The 24,349-nt window shown below is 43.4% G+C and overlaps 1 protein-coding gene across 2 annotated transcripts in view; it reads right to left on the reverse strand.

Moving 5' to 3' along the window:
* The window catches only part of CPED1 (cadherin like and PC-esterase domain containing 1), a 281,289-nt gene extending 266,072 nt beyond the window's left edge, over positions 1–15,217 (reverse strand). Inside the window, exons 1-2 of one of the 2 annotated variants that reach the window (XM_036328853.1) lie at positions 15,084–15,217; positions 14,113–14,592 (exon numbers count right to left, since the gene is read on the reverse strand). In XM_036328853.1, coding sequence (XP_036184746.1) covers positions 14,113–14,361 — 249 coding nt within the window. In that variant the 5' untranslated portion in view covers positions 14,362–14,592; positions 15,084–15,217. The other variant, XM_036328852.1, reaches the window with a different exon arrangement.
* Between the last annotated feature and the right edge of the window lie 9,132 nt (positions 15,218–24,349).

Here is a 24,349-nt window from a genome sequence, read left to right on the forward strand (position 1 = left end):
TTCTACTGTCTCTAAAACTCAATGGAAAAGTATCCTTGGGTGAGGATTAACAACAACAAAAGAAGAAGAAGGGGGGGTGGGGGGGAGGATGTGAAAGATTCAGACATTAACCTGCATAAAGAAACATCCTGCCTTGTACCAAATTTGCACACCAAGTTCCCTTAAGTGCACATTTACTCCTTGGTACTTATTCTGATTGTATGTGTCCTCTGAGCACCCTTTTGGTTGTTCACTTTCCAGGCCTTTTCCATCTTGTCCCTTCAGCCCACTGGCCAGTACTAATATGCAACCTTAGCTATCCTTGGTGACTACCCTGGGCAACACTTTTCCCAGCCTGGCTGAGCCCCAAGGACCCTCGAGGCCTCCACCCAGTCTACCCTGATCCTGCTCATGTTGCCAGATGCTGCACCATTATACCAACACATCATAACACAACCTCACATATTCCTTTCACTCTACCTTAGAGCTCTCAAAACTACACACTAAATCTAGAAGGCTTATATATTTGATGGCTAACTTTTTGCTTTAAAAATAAAAATTTGGCAGGATGACAATATTTAGTAATAGCACAACGTAAGTACTACCTCTAAACGAAGAATAAAACATCATCTAATACTGTTATCAAATGTTCAACTCCCTAAACTCTAGAATCCTTCGCAGTGGTAGGCAAACTCATTAGTCAACAGAGCCAAATATCAACAGTACAATGATTGAAATTTCTTTTGAGAGCCAAATTTTTTAAACTTAAACTATATAGGTAGGTACATTGTTATTAACTTAATTAGGGTACTCCTAAGGCTTAGGAAGAGCCACACTCAAGGGACCAAAGAGCCGCATGTGGCTCGTGAGCCGCAGTTTGCCGACCCCGGCTTAGGGGATGAATGATAGCAGAATAGCACTTGGCATTCTTCTGTGACGGCCTAGAGAAATGAGTTTCCTTCCGGGAAATCCAGTTTATTGTTAGAGGGTCCAGCACAAGGCGAGGATGTGGAGAAAAGGGAACCCTAGTACACTGCTGGTGGGAATGCAGACTGGTGCAGCCACTGTGGAAATCAGTATGGAGGTTCCTCAAAAAATTAAATATGGAACTGCCATTTGACCCAGTGATCCCACTTCTAAGACTATATCTTATGAAACCCAAAGCACCAATCAGAAAGAATGCATGCACCCCTGTGTTCATAGCAGCACAATTTACAATAGCTAAGATCTAGAAACAGCCCATGTGCCCATCAGTAGATGAGAGGATAAAAAAGCTGTGGTACATTTATACCATGGAATACTAGGCAGCAGTAAAAAAGAAGAATATCTTACCCACTGAGACAACATGGAGGGACTTGGAGAGTCTTATGCTAAGTGAAATAAGTCAGTCAGAGAAAGACAAGTATCGCATGATCTCACTCACAGGTGGAATCTAAGTAACAAAATGAACTGATGAAAGGAATGGATCCAGAGACATGGAAGCAGGGAACAGAGTGTGGAATCTTGGAGGGAAGGCAGGGGAGGGTTGGTGGGTGGGAGGTAACCAACCAAGGACCTTGTATGCATATATGCGTGGCCCATGGACACAGACAATGGGACAGTCAGGGCCTGGGGTGGGGGGCGGGGGTGGGGGCGGGCTGGAGGGGGTCAATGGGGGGAAAAAGGGGACATATACTTTCAACAGTAAAGCATTATATTTTTTAATTAGCTTATGCAGCACTAAAATACTTGGATAAATAGGTTTAGCTGTGTGTAGGTTGTTTCAGATGTGTTAGCAATGTTTTCATTGTTTACTCAGAAAAAAAATAAAGATAGTTAATAATGAAGGGAGGAGTGATGAAAAGCCCATTTGGAATCACTTCTGCCCTCTGGGTACGCCCGGCAGGGGAGGCTTACTGCTCAATAGGGAAGCCCACTTCCTGGTTGGTACTTTCCTAAGGTTAGGTGGCTCCTGCACCGCTACAGAAAAGTTAATTTCCTGTTCCATTTTTCCTGAAGCATTTGTGCACTTTGGCTTAATTAATACTAGATTTTCCACTAGGGAAGAAGCAGGCGGAGGGCTGCAACCATTACACTTTCTATTGCTTGTTAAAGAAGCAGTGAAACATCAAGAGGAAACTCGATTGTGACCGCACAGTTTGGGATGCCTAGTGACATTTTGAAATATAACTGTATAACTTGACATTTAAATAGCACACTATCCTATAACTTTTTAATGAAAAAGAAGGAGCATTCCTGGTACTCGAATTTATGTTGCTTATATGCTTTCTTTCCCCTCAAGAGCCTCCAAATGCAATGAGAATCTTTTCATGACATTATCCTTTGGGCTGTGTTAAATTAACTGCACAATGAGGCCATTAGACTGACGTGGATCTAAAGCCGTAGCAGCCTACATAAGCACACCAAAATCTGTCTATAAATGCCTCAAGATTATGAAATCAAAACAGAAGAACCACCAATCACGAACAGCCAACTAGGCTTTACGTTATTCTCAATCAATAATTTCCTTGCTCTGCTTCCACCTTTTCTGTATAAAAGTTTTTACCAGGTCTCCTGCCGTTGGAGTTCTAACCACTTCTGGTTTGGAGCTGCCTGATTTGAATAGATTTTGCTCAAATAAACTCGTAAAGTATTTAACATGCCTGTTTCTCCTTAAGTAATGTTTATTCCCCTGTTCTTTATATTCTCAATCTTTTCCAAAGCACTCTGCTACAGTGTCTAATGTGATCCCATAACATCTCTGCAACAGACATTTCCACCCCCAGGCTACAGTCTAGAAAAATGGAACCCGGGGGAGTCACTTGCCCATGGTCACTCAGTCTTCACCATTGGAACTGGGTCCCGATTGGTGCTTGTTGGCCTGGTGAGTGGGGCACAGCAGGGTCAGCCTCACATGCATGGACCTTTGACAGATGGTTCAGAAGGTTCCCAGAAGCCTGCACCACCACCCCAACAACATCCACTCTTTCTTACGTCATCAGGACCCTGGAGCAATATTACTGTTCAAATAAATTTCATTTTCACTCCATAAGTTATTCACTATCATCAGGCTTTTTCACTTGCCTGACTCTCCCATCCTGACTTGACCCCCCACCCCCACATCCACTGCCCCCAGATCACTCTCTTAGGCATAGTCTAAATATACTTAGAGCAGCAGAAATCAGCTCATTTGTCAAAATCAGTTGTGAGGTGTATAAGAAATTGGCTATCGCCCTGGCTGGTATAGCTCAGTTGGTTGAGCATTGTCTGACATATCAAGAGGTCACTGGTTTGATTCCAGTTGCAGGCTTGATCCCCAGTAGGGGGCATGCAGGAGGCAGCTGATCAATATTTCTGTCTTTCTCTCTCTCTGCTCCCTCTCCCTTCCTGTCTCTCTAAAATCAATCTATACATATATAAGCCTAAGCGATTGAACAACTGGACGACTGGAATGACTGGTCGCTATGATGCACATTGACCACCAGGGGGCAGATGCTCAACACAGGAGCTGCCCCCTGATGGTCAGTGCGCTCCCACAGTGGCCTGGTGGCTGCCACTCCCTCAGTAGTCCTGCAGGTCCCATCTCCGGAGAATGGGCCAGGCACCAACGGACCTGCACCAATGGCATGATACTGACAGCTCCACTGGCCTCCTGGAAGTTGGCCTCAGGCACCGTGGCCACTTCCCTTTCCTAGATGCTCCACAAAGAAGAAAGGATATAAAAGCGGCTGCCAGGTGGCTCCCAACAACCGGCGGGAACATCAGCGGGACAGATCCAGATCCCGGGCCTGCCTGGAGGGCTGATCGCATCCTGCCCACCCTCCCCCACCCCCAGTAGGGACCCCACTGTGCACAAATTCGTGCACCGGGCCTCTGGTAAAAAATAAACACATATATATTTTTTAATCTAATGAAAAAAAGACATAGGCTGAGGATCAAAGATATGTACTACACATGCATTCTTGAAACAAGAACAATATAAGCCATCTAAAGTGCTTATTTTTGTGCCAGAGCTAAACCCAGCTTCTCAGGGGCAGGAAGCACTCATCGATTGGATGCCAACTCTAGTCAGCCACCATTCTTGGTGTTTCCAGACACATATTCAGTTATCATAAGTAGGGCTTACTTAGCTCCATATTTCCAGTGAGAAAATTGAGAGTTTAGAAATCCAGGTAAAATGTGCCTGTGTCCTACAGCTAGTAAATGACAGAGCAGGATTGAAATCAACATGTAGCAAAGCCCATGTTTCTTCCACAACATACCTATGCTCTGTTAGACTTCTTAGCCAATATACTTCACAGGCTTGAAAGTAGAAGCCTTGCTGGAGATAGTTAGGCTTATTCTCACCAGCAATGTGCAGAGTAACGGAGCCTCCTGCTTAGCAAATTGTCCCGATTGAATTCACACTAGTGTGGGTTTATCAAGAGTCCCCACGTAAGGATTAGAGACACCAAATACAGTAATATTTCAGAGCGCCTGACCAGACCCATCTGTACCTCCAACTCCATGTGCTCTTCTTAATAATTATTTTCGTTCATTTTTTTATTTCGAATCATAAGTACCCTTAGCCTCCACTAGTGAAATTCATTGAAAAAATGTTTCATGAAGATCTTATATGTAGCAGAGATCAATTCCTATTTTGCCATTTTATTCCCTTCTTCACCCTGAACATAATATGTTTTGTTTTTAACACAGTTGACAAAGTACTGTCTCCCTTGCACATGTCCAACTTTGGAATAGCTTCTGAGAACATAAGTCCTATTCTAGAACATGAGCTCATCTTTTCAGTGAACCTGGCTACCTAGGCAAACATATCTAAAGGAAACCAAAGGGAAAAATGAAACCAAGACATTCCTTTTACCCGAAAAGGCCATACACGCCAAGTTGATAACAGGAAGTACTTTTTTTTTTATGTCATTGGTTTCCATTTCAAAGGAATGGAATGCCTATCTAATGTGAGTTCCTAATTAACTGCATTAGAACAAGAAACAGAATTCATTAAAGAAAGAAGCAGAAGCTATTGACACATCTTGAAAAAAGAAAACAAGACAGAATGATACTTATAAACTGGCTAATTTCTTGATTCATCGGAAATTTCACATAACTTGCTTAAATGAGCTTCATCAAAGCTCCATTAAAATTTATCTGAGTAAGCAAATTTAAATTTAAAATTCTCTCAGTATGAACAATTTTCACCCATGTGCATATTTCATTACAAAAATTTAACATAGCTCTAATCAACTCTCTCAGAGAAATCTACAGGCATTAAATGCTCATCAGTAAGCCCAACTGATTCTATGAAAGTTGTATACCTATTAGTATTCTGACAACATCTCCTGGAAGCCTTTTATACACAGGCCCCTGTATTTACATGCTATCAGCAGGATTTTAAAACCTTCACCTTCAAATCTGAGGTTGACAAAGAAGCCAAGAAAGATGGAAAGAAGTTAGAAAGTACTTGTGAAAGAATGTTGGTTTTTGCTTTTTATTGGTTCGTTTCTTTTAATATGATAGATCCTTGGGGATGTTTATAGGATAAAGATCCCAACAAGACAAATGAGCTGAAGAGAACAGGAAAGACAGATGATACTTGAAGAAGCAGGTTCAATGCAGCAAAATGGCAGGATGACTAGCATTAATCAGAAGTGCAAGAAATGGCCGGGAGTTCAAGGGGTACTGGTACAGGAAAAAGATGGAGTGGAGAACTTGAGAGTTCAGCAAAGAAAAAGGAAGAGGGAAGAAGTGGCTCCTCTCATTTCCTTTCCTAGCCTCTGGTCTAAAGTAAGCCTTCTCTGTGACAAGCCCTTAAGTTTGTGACTCATTTATTTATTCACTCGCTGACTAGATATTTCAGTCTGCGCTCACTGTATGTCACATACTGTTCTGGTAGTGAAGATGTAGCAGTAAGTGAAATGAAGTCCTTGCTCTTAAAGAATTTATATGCTATGCAGGGAGGCAGACAGTACATACATCGGGGAGGGGAGAGGATGCAAAAGTAGGTGTACAGTGGTTCGTATAAAACACAATACTATAATTAGTCAATAATAATATAAGAATAAACTGTGTTTTGTGCACTCACACTGTAAACCTACTTTTGCCCAACCCTGTATATATATCTGTTCAGGGTCCAAGATTTCAACCTTTTCCCTACTGCTCCCTAACTCATCTTTCTACATCCCCAGCTACAGCATCTTATTTATCCCAATATCTCAAACTAAAAAAAAAAAAAAAAAAAAGGAATTCAGCCCAAACTGAAGACCAGGCCTACAACAAGCAGACCTGACTCTGAAGTGACTTATCGGCCTTCCCAAATTCCGTCTTGGTTCTAACAGTTCATTTTCCTGTGAAAAGGCATTAATTAGAGTCTGGCAAACAGGGGGAGAAATCCAATAATGCTTTTATCTCAGGCACGCTTGCCCAAGTGCTTATGTTCACTTCGACAATTGCTTATTGCTCACCTGCTTTGTGAAGGCCAGAGGTTAGCAGGGGTGGGCAAACTTTTTGACTCGAGGGCCACAATGGGTTCTTAAACTGGACCGTAGGGCCAGAACAAAAGCATGGATGGAGTGTTTGTGTGAACTAATATAAATTCAAAGTAAACATCATTACATAAAAGGGTACGGTCTTTTTTTTTTTAGTTTTATTCATTTCAAACGGGCCGGATCCAGCCCGTGGGCCGTAGTTTGCCCACGCTGGGTTAGAATCTGTAGGGAATGAGTAAATCTTCAAGGGTATTAAATCGTTATTCTTTTTTAAAAATATGTTTTGTTGATTTCAGAAAGAGGAAGGAAGGAGAGAGAGAGAGAGAAACGTGGATGAGAGAGAAACATTGATTGGCTGTCTCCTGCATGTCCCCTATGGGGTATCAAGCCCAAAACCTGGGCATGTGCCCTGACCAGGAATCAAACCTGTGACCTCCTGGTGTGTGGAACCCAATCAACCAATGGAGGCACATGGCCAGGCTAAATAATAATTATTCTGATACTTAATATTCAATGAGCACTTTCTATCTGCCAGACACTTTAAGGGCTTGACATGGCTTATTTCATTTAATCCTCACATTAGCCTTGTAAGGTGGGTGATAATAAATCCACTTGCAGGCAAGAAAACAAAATCCTAAAGAGGTCAAGAGCTGTGCCCAAGGTAATTCATCTGACTCCAGAGCTCATGTGCTGAACTCTGTTGCCTCCCAATTTCATACTTTTCCTAGGGCTGCCATAGCAACGACTGAAGGCTTTTCTGGAGCAATACTGTAGGAGTTGTGCATAGACGGCTTCGAATGTGAAGGTAGCTGGTTAGGTGGCTGAAATAATCTAGGCTGGTGACAATGAGGGCACAGTATAGAGATTGTGGAGGTAGATTCAAAGATTTTGAAATATTGATTAGTTATTCTCTGGATTCATTTTGGGAGCTAGAGCAAATGCCACTCTTTACACGGCCATAAGGTGATACTTACTAAGGCCCCTCAGTATGATGAAGGGCCAACGGCACATCATGGTCTTCGAGAGAAGTTCAAAGTTAGAGCTAGAAAAGGTAACATATAAACCACACAGAGGAAACCTAGGGATGGGCCAAAAACGAGGGAGATGCAGACAGACAAGGTAAGTGGGGTTGAAACAAATGGTCCCAAATAAGGGCTGTGAACAGGGCAAGAATATTGTGGCGTTTACACAATAATGTAAATATAAATAGTCCTACTGAACCGTACTCTTAAAAATTGTGAAGAGGATACATTTTATAATTTGTTTCTTACCTCAATTTAAAATTTTTCAATAGGTAACAATTTTAAAAAAGAAATCTGAAAAATGTCACCTTTCTAACTTGGCGCTGTCCAGGCAGATCAGTGACAGGCCTAGAGATTTGGTGAGGAGCCCGACCAGTCACATTACGTGATGGGCAAGTTATGGGGAAAGAGTAATAACTATCGAATATAACTAAGTTTTAAACCCTATGCATCCAGGGAAATGGGGGAGGGGGGGTCCTATTCCTGAAAATAGAGAGGTCAGTAAAAGTCAGTGACTTGGGCATGAACATTTTGAGAGAAAATTAGTTGAGTTTTCATAGTTCTTGTTACTCCTCAATAAAAGATTACAAGGGAAATTGGAGACGCAGGTCTGGAGGTTCAAGAGTGAAAGCTAAGCTAGAAATATACATGCTAGGTTATCTGTAAAATGGTGAAAATTAGCAATATGCCAAGTTGATATAACCACCAAAGAGAAGTATAAAACAAGACAATAAAGGCCCAATAAACGAAACTTGGGAGTGCCTTTTAGCATCAGAGTAAATGAAGCCGGAAAGGAGACCACAAGCTATTCGTATTGGTCAGAGAGTAACCCCGCTGTGTCACAAAACTCAAAGGGGGAGTTTTGAGAACAAGTTGTGCACAACGGTGTAAAATTCTTCAGAGAAGAAAGATGTGGATTGGAAAGAAATTATTTGACTTGGTAGCCAAAGAGTCATCAACATGGATCGATGGTTCAGTAGGAAAAGAGGCCAAAGGAAAAGGGTACGGAATGGGTAGGGGTGGCCAGAAGTGCACCCGGAGAGAACCTGCTACAGTTTCTCTGAAGGAAAGGAGAGAGAAGGAGCACATTGGTGAGGTGGGTTGCCAGGGACAGGGACAGCTTGCTTTCTCAGTTACGAGCATGTTTACTCTCAAAGGGCTGGTCCGATGGAGAGGTATAAATGGTAGAGAGTACCTCTGGAATCCGTTCTGGAAAAGGTCGAAAGACCATGTTCAAGAACACAAGAGAAAGTAAGATTTGAAATTGCCTCCCAACTGCTCTGCCTACCTTCAGTACCACCCACTCCAGTCCATTCGGGAGTATTCTCTCTACAACATAAATCTACTCATGCGCTTCTAAACTCTTCCATAAATATTTGCTTAATGAGTGCAGAAAAGTGAATAAATAAATTAGTGAATGAATGCGGTGAGGAGGAGAAAGAGGAGGATTCTCAGTGGGATAATTACAGACAGGTAATTTCAGGCAACTTCACTTAAGGAAAGTGATGCCATTTCCCAAGAGTAAGAGCACATTTTCACGTTTTCTATGGATTTCAGAAAGCAAATGAGCATAACTTCTGTATCAGACACTAGGTCACCTTGCCTCCCGAACCCCTCCAATGGGCATTACGCAGGCCATAGCTGTGGTAAGCTGTGGACACTGTTTTCACCACTTTGGGCAACACAGACCTGTGAATTCTTCTGAACAGTACTGGTTGAAAAGGAGGGAGCAGCTCATCTCTACTCTAGCAGGTCTGCACCCACTGAGGCCCTGGCACCCCAATGGCTGCCCAGAGAGTCCATCTAACACTACTTGGAAGTAGGATGGGGCAAACTCTAGCCAACGAAAGACAGAAACAGGGAAAAGCTAGAAGATAAATTACTAGTCTTCTTGTCCACTTCCCCCAGTGCCAGTACTGAGATGCAGTCGTTTAATACAGCCTCTCTGGAAATATCTCCCAATAACGCACCCATTTCTGTTCACTCTCCCCCCTCCTTTTTGCTCCCCACTTTTGTGTCCTGGGATTGCACCTGGTCTAAACAAGTAATTTTGAGACATTTTTCAATGTTCAATATCTTAGGAGATATTTGAAGCATGTTATTAGAAGCACACACAAAAACAGATTTGTAATGAAAACATTCGTTTATTTGCATTGGCTTATGTTTGGATACTGGAAAGAGTAGTTGCAAAGAATAGTTGGAGTCACTGAAGGAGAATGAAAAGTCAAGAAGAAATGGTGAACGAACAGTCAAGCAACAAGGAAACGGTCATTCTCCTTGTAGAATATCAACAGGAGATAATCAGAAACACACGGCTCTGGCGAGTACAGATGTGGTCCCCAGATAGCAAAGTTTCCATCAAAGGAGCCCATATTAAGGAGATTTTTCTCCCATTGTGCCTGTTTGTAGTTAACGTGTTCCTATGTTATGACATATTAAAGTGTTAGATTCCAAAAGAAAATCTACTGAGTGACATATCTCAATGAAGACAACTGAAATTGTCTTCAGTTTACATATTAAATGGAAATAATTTTTAAGAGACAACGAATTAGCAGCTAAAATTCAAACAACTAAGAAATGACAAAAAGTATACTTGCTTAGCAAAGCCCCTTGGGGAGTTAAAATGGAAAATAGAATAAAAAATTGGCCAGAAAGAGGGAGAGTACTTCCTTGCTATGGAAAGTTGGCATACACTATACCATGATCTCAGTCTGCACTGAGAACAGTTTTAGACATTGAACCAGATCCCAGTTGTAAAGATGTAAAGGGCACAGTCAGTCACCCACCTTTAAATATTTGCTACCACAAATATTTAACCCTCTGTTCCTAGGCTGATATAGCACAAAAGGTCTTCTCTTAAAACGACTGAAACCAAAAGACTGGGACATACTCACTGCTCATTCACGAAAGTAGGAAAACTATGATTCAAGAAATGCTCTGTGACTACACTTTGGTTTCTGAATGTGTATTCCTGCAGACTCCACAGCAGTCATTAAATCAGTTTTTCAAATGTCCTCAGGTAGATTCTTTAAGAATTTTTTTTTTCCTTTTGTAGATTTATATATCCAGATGCAACTGCCACTTCCTAGAGGGGCAGTTAGTTTAAAGTTTAAATGTATTACTTTTTAAGCATTTGTCATGTTTCTTAGTATTTCTTTAGGTCTGAATAGCTGAAGGGAATTATGATTTTTCCCAGAGAATTGCAAATTCACATACACACAACATTTTCCATAAAGTACATAAGCTCGGTAGATACCTCATCCATCCAAATACTTTCTGGAATCCATGAGCCTCATGTCAAAGCCAGCTGCTTTAAGTAACTTTAAAATCACTTGAAGATGGATAAACACAAGGAAGGGAAAGCCCTAGTAGCATGCCTATTTTGGTATGTCAATCAAAGTAAAAACAAATCCCAATTTTTAAAAATTTTTATTATTTTTTTAATTAGAGAGGAAGGGGGAGAGAGAGAGAGAGAGAGAGAGAGAGAGAGAGAGAGAGAGAGAGAGAGAGAGAGAGAGAAAGAGAGAGAACTAGAAACATCAATGATTCAATGATGAGAGAATCATTGATCGGCTGCCTCCAGCACGCCCCCCACTGGGGATGGAGCCCGCAACCTGGGCATGTGCCCTTGACCGGAATTGAACCTGGGACTCTTCAGTCTGCAGGCTAATGCTCTATCCACTGAGCCAAACCAGCCAGGGCAAACCCCAAATTTTATAGATAGAAACAATGCTTCTACAAAAGGCTTAAAAGCTATATTTCAGGTCTTAAGGAAAATCTATGTAGTATCTCATCAGTATTTTTTTTTACATAATCTTCACTTGAGGATATTTTTCCACTGCTTTTTCAGAGAGTGGTGGGGAGGAAGGGAGGGATGGAAAGGGGGAAAGGGAGAGAGAGAGGGAGGGAGGGAGGGAGGGAGGGAGGGAGGGAGGGAGGGAGAGAGAGAGAGAGAGAGAGAAAGAGAGAAAGAGATATTGATGTGAGAGAAACACATAGACTGGCTGCCTCCCGCATGTGCCCCAGTGGGTGGGGGCAGGGAGCAAACTCACAACACAGGTACATGCCCAGGAATTGAACCTGAGACCTTTTGGTGGAAGGGCCGATGCTCTAACCAGTTAGCAACACCAGCCAGGCTCTCATCAGTCATTTTTTTTTAAATATATTTTTATTAATTTCAGAGAGGAAGGGAGAGGGAGAGAGAGAGAGAGAGAGAGAAACATCAATGATGAGAGATAATCATTGATTGGCTGCCTCCTGCATGCCCCCCACTAGGGATTGAGCCTGCAACCCAGGCATGTGCCCTTGACCAGAATTGAACTCAGGACCTTTCAGTCCACAGGCTGACGCTCTATCCATTGAGCCAAACTGAAGAGGGCTAGTTATTTTTAAATAAATTTCATAAGTAGCTGTTTTCCAGGCACTCATCAATTATTTTTCAATAAATTTCATAAGTAGCTGTCTTTGAGGATAATCTATATGTTGACCCCAAAGACATTTCTTTTTTCACTTATGCTATCTGAAAGAATATTAATATTCAAAACGGGGTTATTATTCAATACTCTTTTGGATCAGATACTATAAGAATAACTAATTTATACCTGATTTAAACTAACTTCCACATGATACATTCTCTCTAGCTTCCTTTCTATCTCTACAAAAAATGGCTCTAAACCAATGGCTGGCACAAGTTAAGTTAAAAATAGAGGCACGTGGCAAGTGTTTGGAAATTTAGTTTCATATGTGTGGATTTCTGGACTGTAATTGTGAATTTAGAATCTTGCTTATGATTAAAATATTTAAGACTATCAATAATTTGCAAAAAATAAATCATGTGTTTGTCATATTTTGTGAAGAAAAATTCTAAAGTGAACGTTTTACGCAAGCAGCCAAAAAGATCCAAAGTGAAATGAATTTTCCTGGGACAGCCTAGAAATAACAGTTAACATATGCCTAAGCTGCAGACAAAAGCAGGATACATGTAAAATCAAGGAGGGAGTAAAAAGGGCTGTAAGTTAATGAATAAAAACCTTTTTTGTCCAAAATTCTCAACAAAAATTTTAGGTACTTAAGGAGCAAAACCATCTCAACTATTTTTAAAGAAATTATATTTATTTAATATTAGAACCTAACAAGAAGTGACTTTCAAAGTCACAGTTTATACCCATCATAAATTTGATATACTAAAAAAAAAAACACCAAAAAGTTACAGGAGTTAAGTTAATGCTAGGATAAGTAAACAAAAATACATAGTCTTCAATTAGAGTATTTAATAATTGATTCACACTTGCAGCTGCTGTTCATCTAGAAGTGTTTCTAGTTAACTTATTTATCTGCTATTTTTTGCATAACATATTTCTTGGTCAAGATGCTTCTTGACATTATTGATAAAATAAGTCATTCATGTAAAAGTTTTCAAATTTTCTTCGTTCTAACCTAATATTATTTTGTATTTCAATAAGTTCTTAGAGTTGTGCTTTCACAAATTATTATTAGATTTTGAACTTATTTTTACTTAGAGCATCAGCCCTGCAGTAGGAACCGGGTAGATGGACCATGTCAGAACGCTGGCCCAGTGGCCTGCCTGAACATCTGGGGGTGTCAGTCATCTGGTCTGTAAAATAATGACGCTCATACCTGCCTTACCTAACTCACAGGGTTGAGTCCGATATGAAATCCATAAAGAGTTTTTAAAAACAAGATGGTACTGGTGCTGGAGGTGTTAGCAATAATGGTAAAAGTACTGTTTGGTATTTAACAAGAAATTCTGCTCCAAACAATAACCATGATCATAGAATTTACTGCAGAAATAAGACAGTAGTTTATAGATTGCTAATTTATCTTGCTACAATACCTGCTGTAGCATAGACATTGACTTTGCTACTGTGAATTTTGTCTGTGTGTTTTCTTTTCTTTTTTTTTTTTAGACTGGACTATTTTAAGTATCATTTCACTGACAGGCATAAGGGGGGTGGTATATTAAAATAGGAATCTGAGTGTTTTTATGTGTTTTGTGTTTTCTCTAACACTTGACAAGTGAGATTAGTAAAGTTAATTAGCATAGGATAAGTATAGGATAATCTCTATTTTCCTAATTCTATAAGCAGTAAAATGCGGTGTATCAATTCTTTTGAAGAAACCTATTGTCATTTTCTTTTAAATGCTTCAGAAATAAACATTTGCTCTAGAAATGTGTTCACCAACCAAAATTGATTTAAGCTATTACGAAATGGAATTTGGGAGTGTCTTTGAGTCTGGCGTGGTCGGGGTGCTCACGCTGGCTGCCTTGAGGAAAGAAACACTTAGTGTTTATCACCTTTTAGGGATCTTTATTTATGTTTCTAAACTTTAAATCTTTAGGTCTCTTAGAACCCTAAGGTTTTCAGAAACCATGCAGATCACTCCCACCTCCTCCAAATTGTCTATTTCATTCAGCTGGGATGAAGCGAACACCTCAGAGAGAAAATAGTGGCCAGGACTTCCTGGGAATAAAGAGAAGTTGAAGCAACATGTGTCTCGCTGTCCTAAGGTCACTCTCTGGGCTGAGTGTATCCTGGACCTCTTTCAGACCTCATGGGAGTTAATTTTAGTTTCACAGAAAGGACAGCGAGAGGCAGAAAATGTCAAGGGTAAGCTTATGACCGCCGTACCTTTCTGATTTCCGGGGCATTGCCAGGGAGAAAGAAGCACCGTTCGTCCACAGAGAGTCTTCTCGTGCATCTGCTCGCCTGGGTTTCAGTGGGTGTGTTGGGGGCAGCCCCCGGCACAGTGGCTGCCAGCTTCCTCGTCCCTCGGAGTGTCAGGCTCTGGTAGAAGAGACAGATGGCCACCACCAAGCCCACCAAGAAGGGCCGGGGGCAAAATCGCCGACGACAAAGGAACCCTGGACGACAGACCATGACCAGTTCAGCTGCCCTTGGCCCCTGTCCACGTTGCCGGAAAAGTCATAGCAGCTATTCCTTGTCAGCATGAAGAACACAAATCCGCCTCCCTTTTCCACAGCTTAAATGAAGATTGCTCCATCCCGCTCAAGAACTTTCCGAAGAATCATGCCAAAGAATTATAGGTCCCAGAAGTCTGAGTCGGTTGCTAAGAGCCCTTGCATGGATGACAGTAAGAAGTGGGCTGGCCTGGGTTAAATAACAATCATTTTAAGCAGACATCCAAATAGCAATAGCGGTAACTAAGAACCCGAGTGGACCCCAGGCTGCCAAACTGTTGCTTCCGGCAATGCCTTATTTCCACCACCTCCTTCCACTCACAGTGACGACATCACAGGAAAACAGAAGACACCCCCAGGGCCCATCTGAAACCTCCACACCGCGCAGTCGCTTAAAACGCAGTGCCCAGCAAAGCGCCCCTGGCGCAGCAGGGGGGGGGGGGGGGGGGGGGGGGCGCCAGCTCGCCCGAGCAGCTCCCCAGTTTTCCTCCGGTTTTAAAAGCTTCCAAGTTCCCTAACTGCTTCCCTTCATTCCGTTTCAAATCGCCACTTTCCTGGAAGCACTTACGGCTTTTAACATAAAAGCGGAATGAACGGTTTGAATGGACAGGGCTCCTGTTAGGGTTTTTGCCTGTGACTTGGTTGCATTGCGTTTCAAGCTCAAAAGTTCTGTGTACTTACTCGGTGTTCATCCTTGTGGCCAGAAAAAAGTTTCCACGAGTCCCTAATGGATTGTTGGTCGGAGCCACTCGGAAGGAAACACCCCGTCCTGTGACTCCGGATCATCTCGCAGACACGGACACACACGCGCGCCCGCCGCCCTCCCGCCCTCCCGGCGGGGAGCCGCGGCCGGGACACCGCAGCCAGCAGGCGGGGGGAGCGGGGAGCCGGGAGCGGGGAGCGGGGCGGAGCTATGTTCCCGGCTCCTCGGGCTCTGGGGCAGCTCAGAGCCGCGCGTTCAGCTCTGGATCAGACAAGGTGGGCATCCATAGACTGGGGACATCGGTAACCATGTCCCCGCCACGTGACTGCCTCCACGGAGCTGCAGCAATTTAAATTCACAAGTGATGTGCCAAGCCATGCCTTATGTAATTTCTTCTTCCTGATATGATGGTGCAAAAACCAATAGCCCTCTGTCCACTGATGACAGACGTCGAGGATCTTCACTTAGGGAATGTGGTCACTCTTTTGGGGATAAGTGGTCACAACTCCTGTCTGGACCCCAGAACAGCCAGCCTATTGTATGCACAGAATAACTGAGCTTTCTGCTTAGTACCTAACTCACATCACAATGGTTATTATGAGTTCTGTGCTGGACGAATGCCCGCGTCCTCCAAAGGCTAATTGCTGACACGTCTTACAAGGAGTTGATGGGAGCGGGTATTGGGTAACTTTTGCTCGGTAGGAAGTGGTACCCAGCAGGGTTTGTCCATATTCAACTCCATCTACTGCTGCTCGACAGACCGCCCCAAGGGCACCCCGGGTCAGGCAATTCTGCAGACTCCATCCACGTTTGCTGAGTCAGCAGAGGGGACTGCAAGGAGAAAAGCAATCTGTCTTGTGCATGATGCTCACCTCTCCCTGCCCTCGCTTTTCGAAATCTGCCGGTTTAGGCTCATAGCAGACCTTCTCCAAAGGCTGAGTCTAAATAGCTGTTGTAGCCTGTTTCTAACTCAGTCATTCTTGGGGCTGAGGTTCTCCTGTGAGGCCACACCCCCAGAGTGATTCCTTGCTTTAGGCATGGTCCTGTCAGCCACTTGGATTTTGTGATACGGAGCGCCCCCTAGGGGTGCCCAGCTACTATAGAATGGACATCTACAGATAGGACCTCACTATGTTAACACCCTTATAAAACAGATTAAAGTCTTAGAGAATACAGATTCACACTAAATCTAGACTTATTCCAAGTCCTTGCATCTATTTCCTCCAGTGTGTTTAATATTAATTTATAGAGCCAGAGTCGTCAGTCCCATGACAAGTGAAGGAATAGAGAAAAATGAAATGACACGACTTTAGGAAGCCAAAAGGTTTTGTAGAAGAAATGGCTAAATGTGGAGGGCAGCTACAGTGTTTCAACAGGTTCAAGCCTCAGACTAATGAGAGGGGCACAGTCCTCTCATTGCCACGTGCAAGTCCCAGCTTGGAGGGCAGAGCCCTCCCAGCACAATTATAGCCAACAGCTGTAGTTGTAAGCGTGAACCTATGGTCTGAACAGGTGGCCCCACGTGCCTGAGTGATGTGGGCTTGATAGAGTTCAGGTGGGTGTAGTTGAGTAGGATCGAAACCCACGAGAATGTTGTAAACATCTTGACCACGCCCTTACTTTGCCTCTTGGGATCTGCTATAAAATAAAGACACGGCTCATAGTCCATGGCGCTGTCTCTCCATCCGGGAGCAGCGTCCCACACAGACCCACCTTTTATTCTCTTGTCTGTCTTTTCTCCATCCTTCACCACTCCCCTCAGGGTCATTGAACCTGGCTGAGCTGGCATAGCACATAAGGCGCCCTAGGGCTGAGTATGCCATGGCCATGCAGGCTCACCACAGCTAAACAATGTGTTTTGGGAGATCAGTTTAGGTAGATGCAATGTGATTTGAGACTTCATAGGAATTGCGAGATCTCTAAGCTGAAATCGTTCTGTGTTGATGAGATCCAGGGTGTGACAAAGTTATTTACTAGGTGAAAGGAATGGACCTGCAGTTCTATTAAGTCAAAAAGTCTGAAAAACCAAGGATTTGAAGAATATAAAGGGTCATTCATATGCATTGTTAAATTGTTGAGTACAGGATACAAAAGAGCATAAAGCGGATACTAAAATCATAGTGCTGTTTGGACTAGGAGAAGTGAAAAATAGCAGCATAGATAATTTTGGAGCTAGACTTCAGATAACAGGAGTTAGAAGAAGGTGGGAAATTAGTGTTCTAGAAACGATGCCGGCAGATTGAAAAACCCAATTTCCTATTTACCAATAGTCTGAGGGGGAAGATAGTAGACAAAGGGATGCCTGCAAAAGATAGAAAAGGGTTAGAGTGGGGCGGTGGAAAGAAGAGGTAGAAAGAAGTTATAGCAAAAATTAGAACCAAACTAAGGAAATCCATTAAATAGCATTTGATATTAAAGTTAACCCAACCTGAATATGGATCATGTTGTTCTTTATCAATTGTTTTCAAGCTTGTGATTTATGAAATGAGGATACTCATGCCTCCTTTGAAGTGTTATTGGAATAACTAGATGAAATAATGTATGAAAATCACCTAAGCACTTGCACATTTGTTGGAAGAACACAACATGCTGAATGCATGTCTGCGATGCCTGGGATCCTGAGCCTGAGCTCAGTCTTGTTTGTGTGTATCAAACACAAGAACAGATAAGCCTATAAAATAAAAGTCTAATATGCAAATTGTCCCTCGGGCGGTCTTTCCACCCGGAGACTGGGAGTTCAACCACTCGCTATGACGTGTGCTGACCACCAGGGGGCGGTGTGGAACATGGCGGGCATTGGTGACACAGCACTGGCAACAGGCGGCAGTGGAGGCGCTGCTAGCCCTGATGGGCCCGGAGGAGAGCTGGACTGTGGTGGGATGGTAGAGCAGGTGAGTGGGTGGTGCCAGGACAAGGCAGGTGTGAGCAGGGGCCGATTGCCCCACCAATCACCCCACAGATGGAGACCAGTGGTGGCAGCAGGGGATGGGGCTGCTGTCCGGCTCCCAGGCCCTGAGGGAGCCAGGCAGGGGGCCCTGCCTTGACCGATCACCCCACAGATGGAGATGAGCAGCTGGCAGGCCCTGATAGCCTGATCGGGGCCAGGCCCCAGGCTGGGATGGGAAACTGGGGATGAGTGGTGGTGACCAACCTCCCACGGTGCCCAGGCGGGGAGCTGTGACCTCTCACTGGCTACCTGGGGGCGGGGGTGATAGGGACGGAGGTGCAGTGAGAATGCGGGGTGTCCTCTGAGCTCGCTCTCACTCCCCCTGCTACCCTCCCCCGGGACGCCAAGGCTCTTGCGCTGGAGAAGCTCCCATGCTCAGGTGCCAGGTGCCTGCAAGGAGCCCGCCCCGCACCCATGGGGCCTCTTCCGGGTGAGCTGGGCACAGCTGCCAGGAACACAGGGCCAGTCGGGTTCCCTGTGGGTTCACACAGGAGCCAGTTTGCGAAGCTGGCTGGGGGAGAGCGTGCTGTCCACCTGGCTTCCGTGCGGTGCTGCTGTGTGGTCCAGAGGCCCACGCTGAGCCCTGGCCCGCAGTTTCCAGCCTGCTCATCACATCCCCACATGGGGACTCGGGTGCCATGACTCAGGCGGAAAGGGGCACATGGGGGTCTGGGGGCCTAGGTGCTGCCCAGGGCCCAGAGGTCAACTGGGACCTGCTCTTCCATGCCAGACACTCGCACTTTGATTGCCGGCCAAGCCTAGGGACCGCACCTGTGCATGAATTTGTGCACCAGGCCTCTAGTGATCAATATGTTGGGCTTCTTGGAACACAGAAGCAGCAAAAGCAAACATGAGCAGTGTTAGATCTCTTCCCTTTACTTTGTGAGATGGAGGTGGGTGGCAGATGCTCATTTCGAAGAGTGAGAACGAGGGTGGAGTGGGAGTGGTTTGTACGTAGAGACTACAAGTGTGAGGGATTTATGCCTGAGTGGTAATGGCAGCATGAAGGTGACAGAACAGGGAAGAATGAAGATAGAATAGGTGGTTCAGTGTGGGGAGTGGGAGGATAAATACACAGTAGAAGTACGAACCCATGGTTTCTGGCAGAGAATCAGAGTGAATGCTTTAGTGCATATGGTTTCACGAAGTTAACCCATCCACTAAACCAGCCGTGGGCAAACTACAGCCCGCAGGCCCGATATGGCCCGTTTGAAATGAATAAAACTAAAAAAAAAAAAGACCGTACCCTTTTATGTAATGATGTTTACTTTGAATTTATATTAGTTCACACAAACACTCCATCCATGCTTTTGTTCCAGCCCTCCAGTCCAGTTTAAGAACCCATCGTGGCCCTCGAGTCAAAAAGTTTGCCCACCCCTGCACTAAACCATTTTGGCGTCCGAGAGATGGTATGTTAGCAGCATTAACCTGGACAATAGAGTGACAGAACTCTCCAACACAAAATATGCTCTTCTATCACACATGTTTCAATTTAGCTTTTGGTATGGAGTGGGGATGGAGGGAGAGAATACGTTTAATAATCGTTGTTTGAAGAAGATATTTTCAAATTTTTATTTTATGATTTAAAGTAGAGTAATAAAAATGTCCATAACAGAGAAGATTCCAGTGTGGGATCAGGAACTTTGGGAAAGTAATTTACCTCTTTGAGTATCAGCTTCCTCATAAAATGCCTCCTCTTTGAGTATTGGCTTCAGCGATCACTAGACCTCAGAAGTCACCAGAGGCTGGGAGGAAGGTGAAATCTTCAGATTCTGGGCCCTCTTGGTTTCCTACAGGGAAATCTTTTCTCTTTCTTCTTTTTTTAAAAATATATTTTTATTGATTTCAGAGAGGAAGGAAGAGTGAGAGATAGAAACATCCATGATGAGAGAGAATCATGGATCGGCTGCCTCCTGCAATTTCCCCACTGGGGATCAAGCCCACAACCTGGGCATGTGCTTTTGACCGGAATTGAACCTGGGACCTTTCAGTTCGCCAGCGGACACTCTATCCACTGAGCCAAACCGGCTGGGGCAAGCTTTTCTCTTTCAAGAGGCTCTTGACCATGGAGATGTAAAATCCAGCTGAAGCTACTAACATGGAGATGTTGTGAAGTAAGTCCTGGCAGTCCTGTCAACAACAACTGGGCACTCGGCTTCCGGTACTTTCCCCCTACCGTTTGACTGCCCTCTTCTCAGCTCCTATCACCTTTCATCTGATGCTGACTGTAGAACTTTCTCCATTAGCACTGACCATAAGATGATGTTCACAGATCGTGAATCACATACTTGAATCTCTACTGTACCAAAATATCTTTCCAGGCAGGGGGAAAACAGAAGACCTATACGACAAATACCATAAATGACTATAATATAACAAATTGGTCACTGTAGGGTAACTGACAAATTGGTCAGTGTAGGGTAACTTCTGTAACAAATAACCTCAAAATCTCAGTGACTTGATACAATAAAAGCACTCATCACCTTCCTATGTTAGTCAGTTTCTATTAGGACTGGGACCAGGGTACTTCCACCTGGGGACTTTCCATACCCTAGAATCTTGGCTACCCACTGGGGTCCTCTGAATCCCACAGGAAAATGGAGAATGAGGAAGAATGGGGGAAGGGCATAGAGGATTGTGTGGGAGGTTTTGGGGGGACAAACTTCAAATTGTCACCTATTCTTTGGCCCACATTCTATGGGCCAGAGCCCAGTCACATGGACCCATGTAACTGAAAATGAGCTGGGAAATGAGGTTTAGCGACGTGCCCAGGAGGAAAAGGAAACAAGGCTGATAAACATATATCTGTTCCAGCCACAACTAAGTTGGAGATAAGTGCCATGGAGACTCAAAATAGGAAAATCAGATTTTGGGGGAGGTGATAAGGAAAGCGGTCATTTCTTAATTGGGCTCTGAAGAGTCCCAAAGACTTCCACTGCCTCAAAAGGGCAAATACAGGTTTTATGTCTTAGTGGAAGTTCATTAAGGATAAAGCTGGAGAGTCAGGTCCAGGTCAAGTCCTGCTACACCAGCGGTTCTCAACCTGTGGGTCGCGACCCCTTTGTCCGTCAAACGACCCTTTCACAGGGGTCGCCTAAGATCATCCTGCATATCAGATATTTACATTACGATTCCTAACAGTAGCAACATTACAGTTATGAAATAGCAACGAAAATAATTTGATGGTTGGGTCACAACATGAGGAACTGTATTTAAAAGGGCCAGGAGGTTGAGAACCACTGTGCTACACTTTAAGTTCAAGATGTTATGTAGCCTTTAACTGCAAACAGTAGGAACCCCCAAATAAACAAGTTTCTTCTCCGGAATACTTATCAATGAAGATATCATGATAGCTGTCAGGATATAGGATGATCTTTATTTACAATTACTTGAGAATACTGTTATATTACCATTAACCTTAGTGGTAAATTCACAGAGCAAAATCTTTTTTTTTTTTTTTTTTTTTTTTTTTAGGTAGAATAAGGACAACAACATGGGTCAAGTTCATTTGGTTACTCTCAATGGTGCAAAATACACACAGGACTTAACGGAAGTCTATGTGCAGTGCTTAGAGCCCTCACTGTGCCTCAGAGGAAAAGGGTATCTACACTGTTATGAGTATGTGCTTTCCCATAAAGTTATGTAAACGTGAGTATGGTTTTATACCGGCTGTAGGATCATGCATCCTTTCACCTAAATTTAGAACCTGACATCTGCCATTCGTTACAATGACACACCGGAAGCTCATCTGCAGTCAGGCCCTGTGTGGTTCTTCAGATGCTGGAGGACAGTGAACAGAAATCCCAAAACAGCTGTCGTTTCTAATGCATTTAAACTTGCTGAATTTCCTTTCAACTCAGCTAGGTTGCTTCTCTCCAGATCTTTTCACTTGGGTAGTCACTTTGTGTATAAATCTATGGGTTTAAGTTTAAGACCACTAACCCTTTTATGGAGTTTTGCATTCAGGAAAAAAAAAAAAAAAGAAAGAAAAGAAAGCCCAGCTGGTGTGGGTCAGTGGTGGAGCATCGACCTAAGAACCAGGAGGTCACGGTTCGATTCCCGGTGAGGGTGAACCCCCACAGTTGCGGACTCGATTCCCAGTATGGGGCGTGCAGGAGGCAGCTGATCAATGATTCTCAGCATTGATATTTCTATCTCTCCCTCTTCCTTCCTCTCTGAAATCAATTAAAAAAAAAAAAAAAAGTAAAGATTTTTCTCTTCCTTTCCAGTGGCTGCTGACTGGTGACAGCAGGGTTTGACAGAGGTCTAGGAATGGTGTTAAAGGGTAAAAGGGACGGTGTAGGACTTCCCTTGGGCACAGCATTTGTCAATTTACACATAGAAATAAGATGCTGCGTTGCACATCTTCATTTTTCTACTATTCTTTTCTTGTTTGATGTATTTATTTGAACAAACATTCTGCACTGTTTCTAGATGAACAACAGTTGAAATAAAACAAATGCTTCAAACTAAATACTTTTCATTTAAAATTGCCCACAAGACCAGTATTTCTGAACATACAAATCACCTGGAGGTCCCACATGACAATACTTGGCACTGCCTTTTTAAATGGGGCACACAATAGGTCCTCATTTAATGTCATCAGTAGGTTCTGGGACATGGCAATTTTAAACAAAATGACAGGTGAGATCAATTTTATCATAGGTTACTTCAGAGGTTCTCAACCTTGGCTGCACATTAGAATCACCTGGGAATCTTTTTTAAATCCTGATTTCTGGGCCTCATCCTCCGGAAATTCTGTTTCTTTGTTACTAATGTTGTGGCCCCACCCCATAACAAAGAAACAGAATTTTCGGAGGATGAGGCCCAGAAATCAGGATTTTAAAGATTCCCAGGTGATTCTAATGTGCAGCCAAGGTTGAGAACCACTGGGTGACTTGAGATAATTAAAAGTTAAGTTCTTACAGCACATTTCCGGTTACAGAAACATCACCAAACTTCTAATAAAAGATCCAAACACTTCTGATATTAGACATCGAAATATATGTGAATTATACATACATTTAAGGTGAATAGCCTGGTTGGAGTGGCTCAGTTGAGCATTGTCCCACCCATGGAAAAATTGTCAATTTAATGCCTGATCAGGGCACATACCTGGGTTGCAGATTTGTGCCCCAATTGGGGAGCGTGTGGAAGGCAACCAATTGATGTTTCTCTCTCTCTCTCTCTCTCTCTCTCCCTTTCTCGCTCTAATCATGTCCTTAGAGGATTTTTTAAAAAGATTAATAAAAACAAGGAAGATGATTTCCAACCCACTGATACCAGAGCCTACCCCAGTAGTTCAAGGTACAGGGATGAACCCACCTGGACAGGATGTCCTTCCACAGCAGGGCACTCACACCCATCACACTAACTCAGACTGGGACAACGTGGACACCAGCTCCTCGGGCGCACATCTTTGTGACGTGGAGGAAACTGGAATCCTTGGAGAAAACCCAAAGGCCCAACCGAGAATCGGTTTTATTTCTCTCGTCAACGTTATAACCAAACGATGCTGAACGGAAACAAGGCTACTCAAGGACCTCCTGCACTCAGCAGCTCTTCACAGTTCTCAACTGGGTACGTGGCTCGTTTTTCACAGCCTTCTTTTATCTTAAAAATATATTTTTATTGATTTCAGAGAGGAAGGAGAGGGAGAGAAACATCAATAATGAGGATCATTGATTGGCTGCCTCCAGCATGCCCCCTACTGGGGATGGAGCCCACAACCCAGGCATGTGCCCTTGACCAGAATCAAACCTGGGGCCCTTCAGTCCGCAGGCGGATGCTCTATTCACTGAACCAAACCAGCTAGGGCACAGCTTTCTCTCTTTATAAGCGATTTGGAAATGCTTGCACCAGTACCAAATTTACTTTTGCTGAATTCTGTACTGTATTTTAGTTACTAGTGTACTTATATCTCTTTACAATATAGTTTGCTTAATGACAGAACTATTTTACTCATCTCCATACTCTTGTGTCTTCCTATGATTTAAATATTTTTTTAAAATTTATTGATCTTACAGATTGGAAGGGAAAGAGAAAAACATTGATTTATTGTTCCACTTACTTATGCATTCCTTGGTTGATTTTTGCATGCGCCCTGACAGGGATCGAAGCTACAACCTTGGTGTAGTGGGAACAACACTAACCAACTGAGATACCCAGCCAGAGATTCCTGAGTGATTTACTTCATATTTGTTGAGATCTACACATTAATTCAAATCTTTTCCATGATATTCCAATGTTTTGCACATGAAGTATTTCATATCCAGTGGGACAATTTTGTTCCCCAGA

The sequence above is a fragment of the Myotis myotis genome, unplaced genomic scaffold, assembly GCF_014108235.1.
Source record: "Myotis myotis isolate mMyoMyo1 unplaced genomic scaffold, mMyoMyo1.p scaffold_m19_p_11, whole genome shotgun sequence".
Taxonomy (NCBI): domain Eukaryota; kingdom Metazoa; phylum Chordata; class Mammalia; order Chiroptera; family Vespertilionidae; genus Myotis; species Myotis myotis.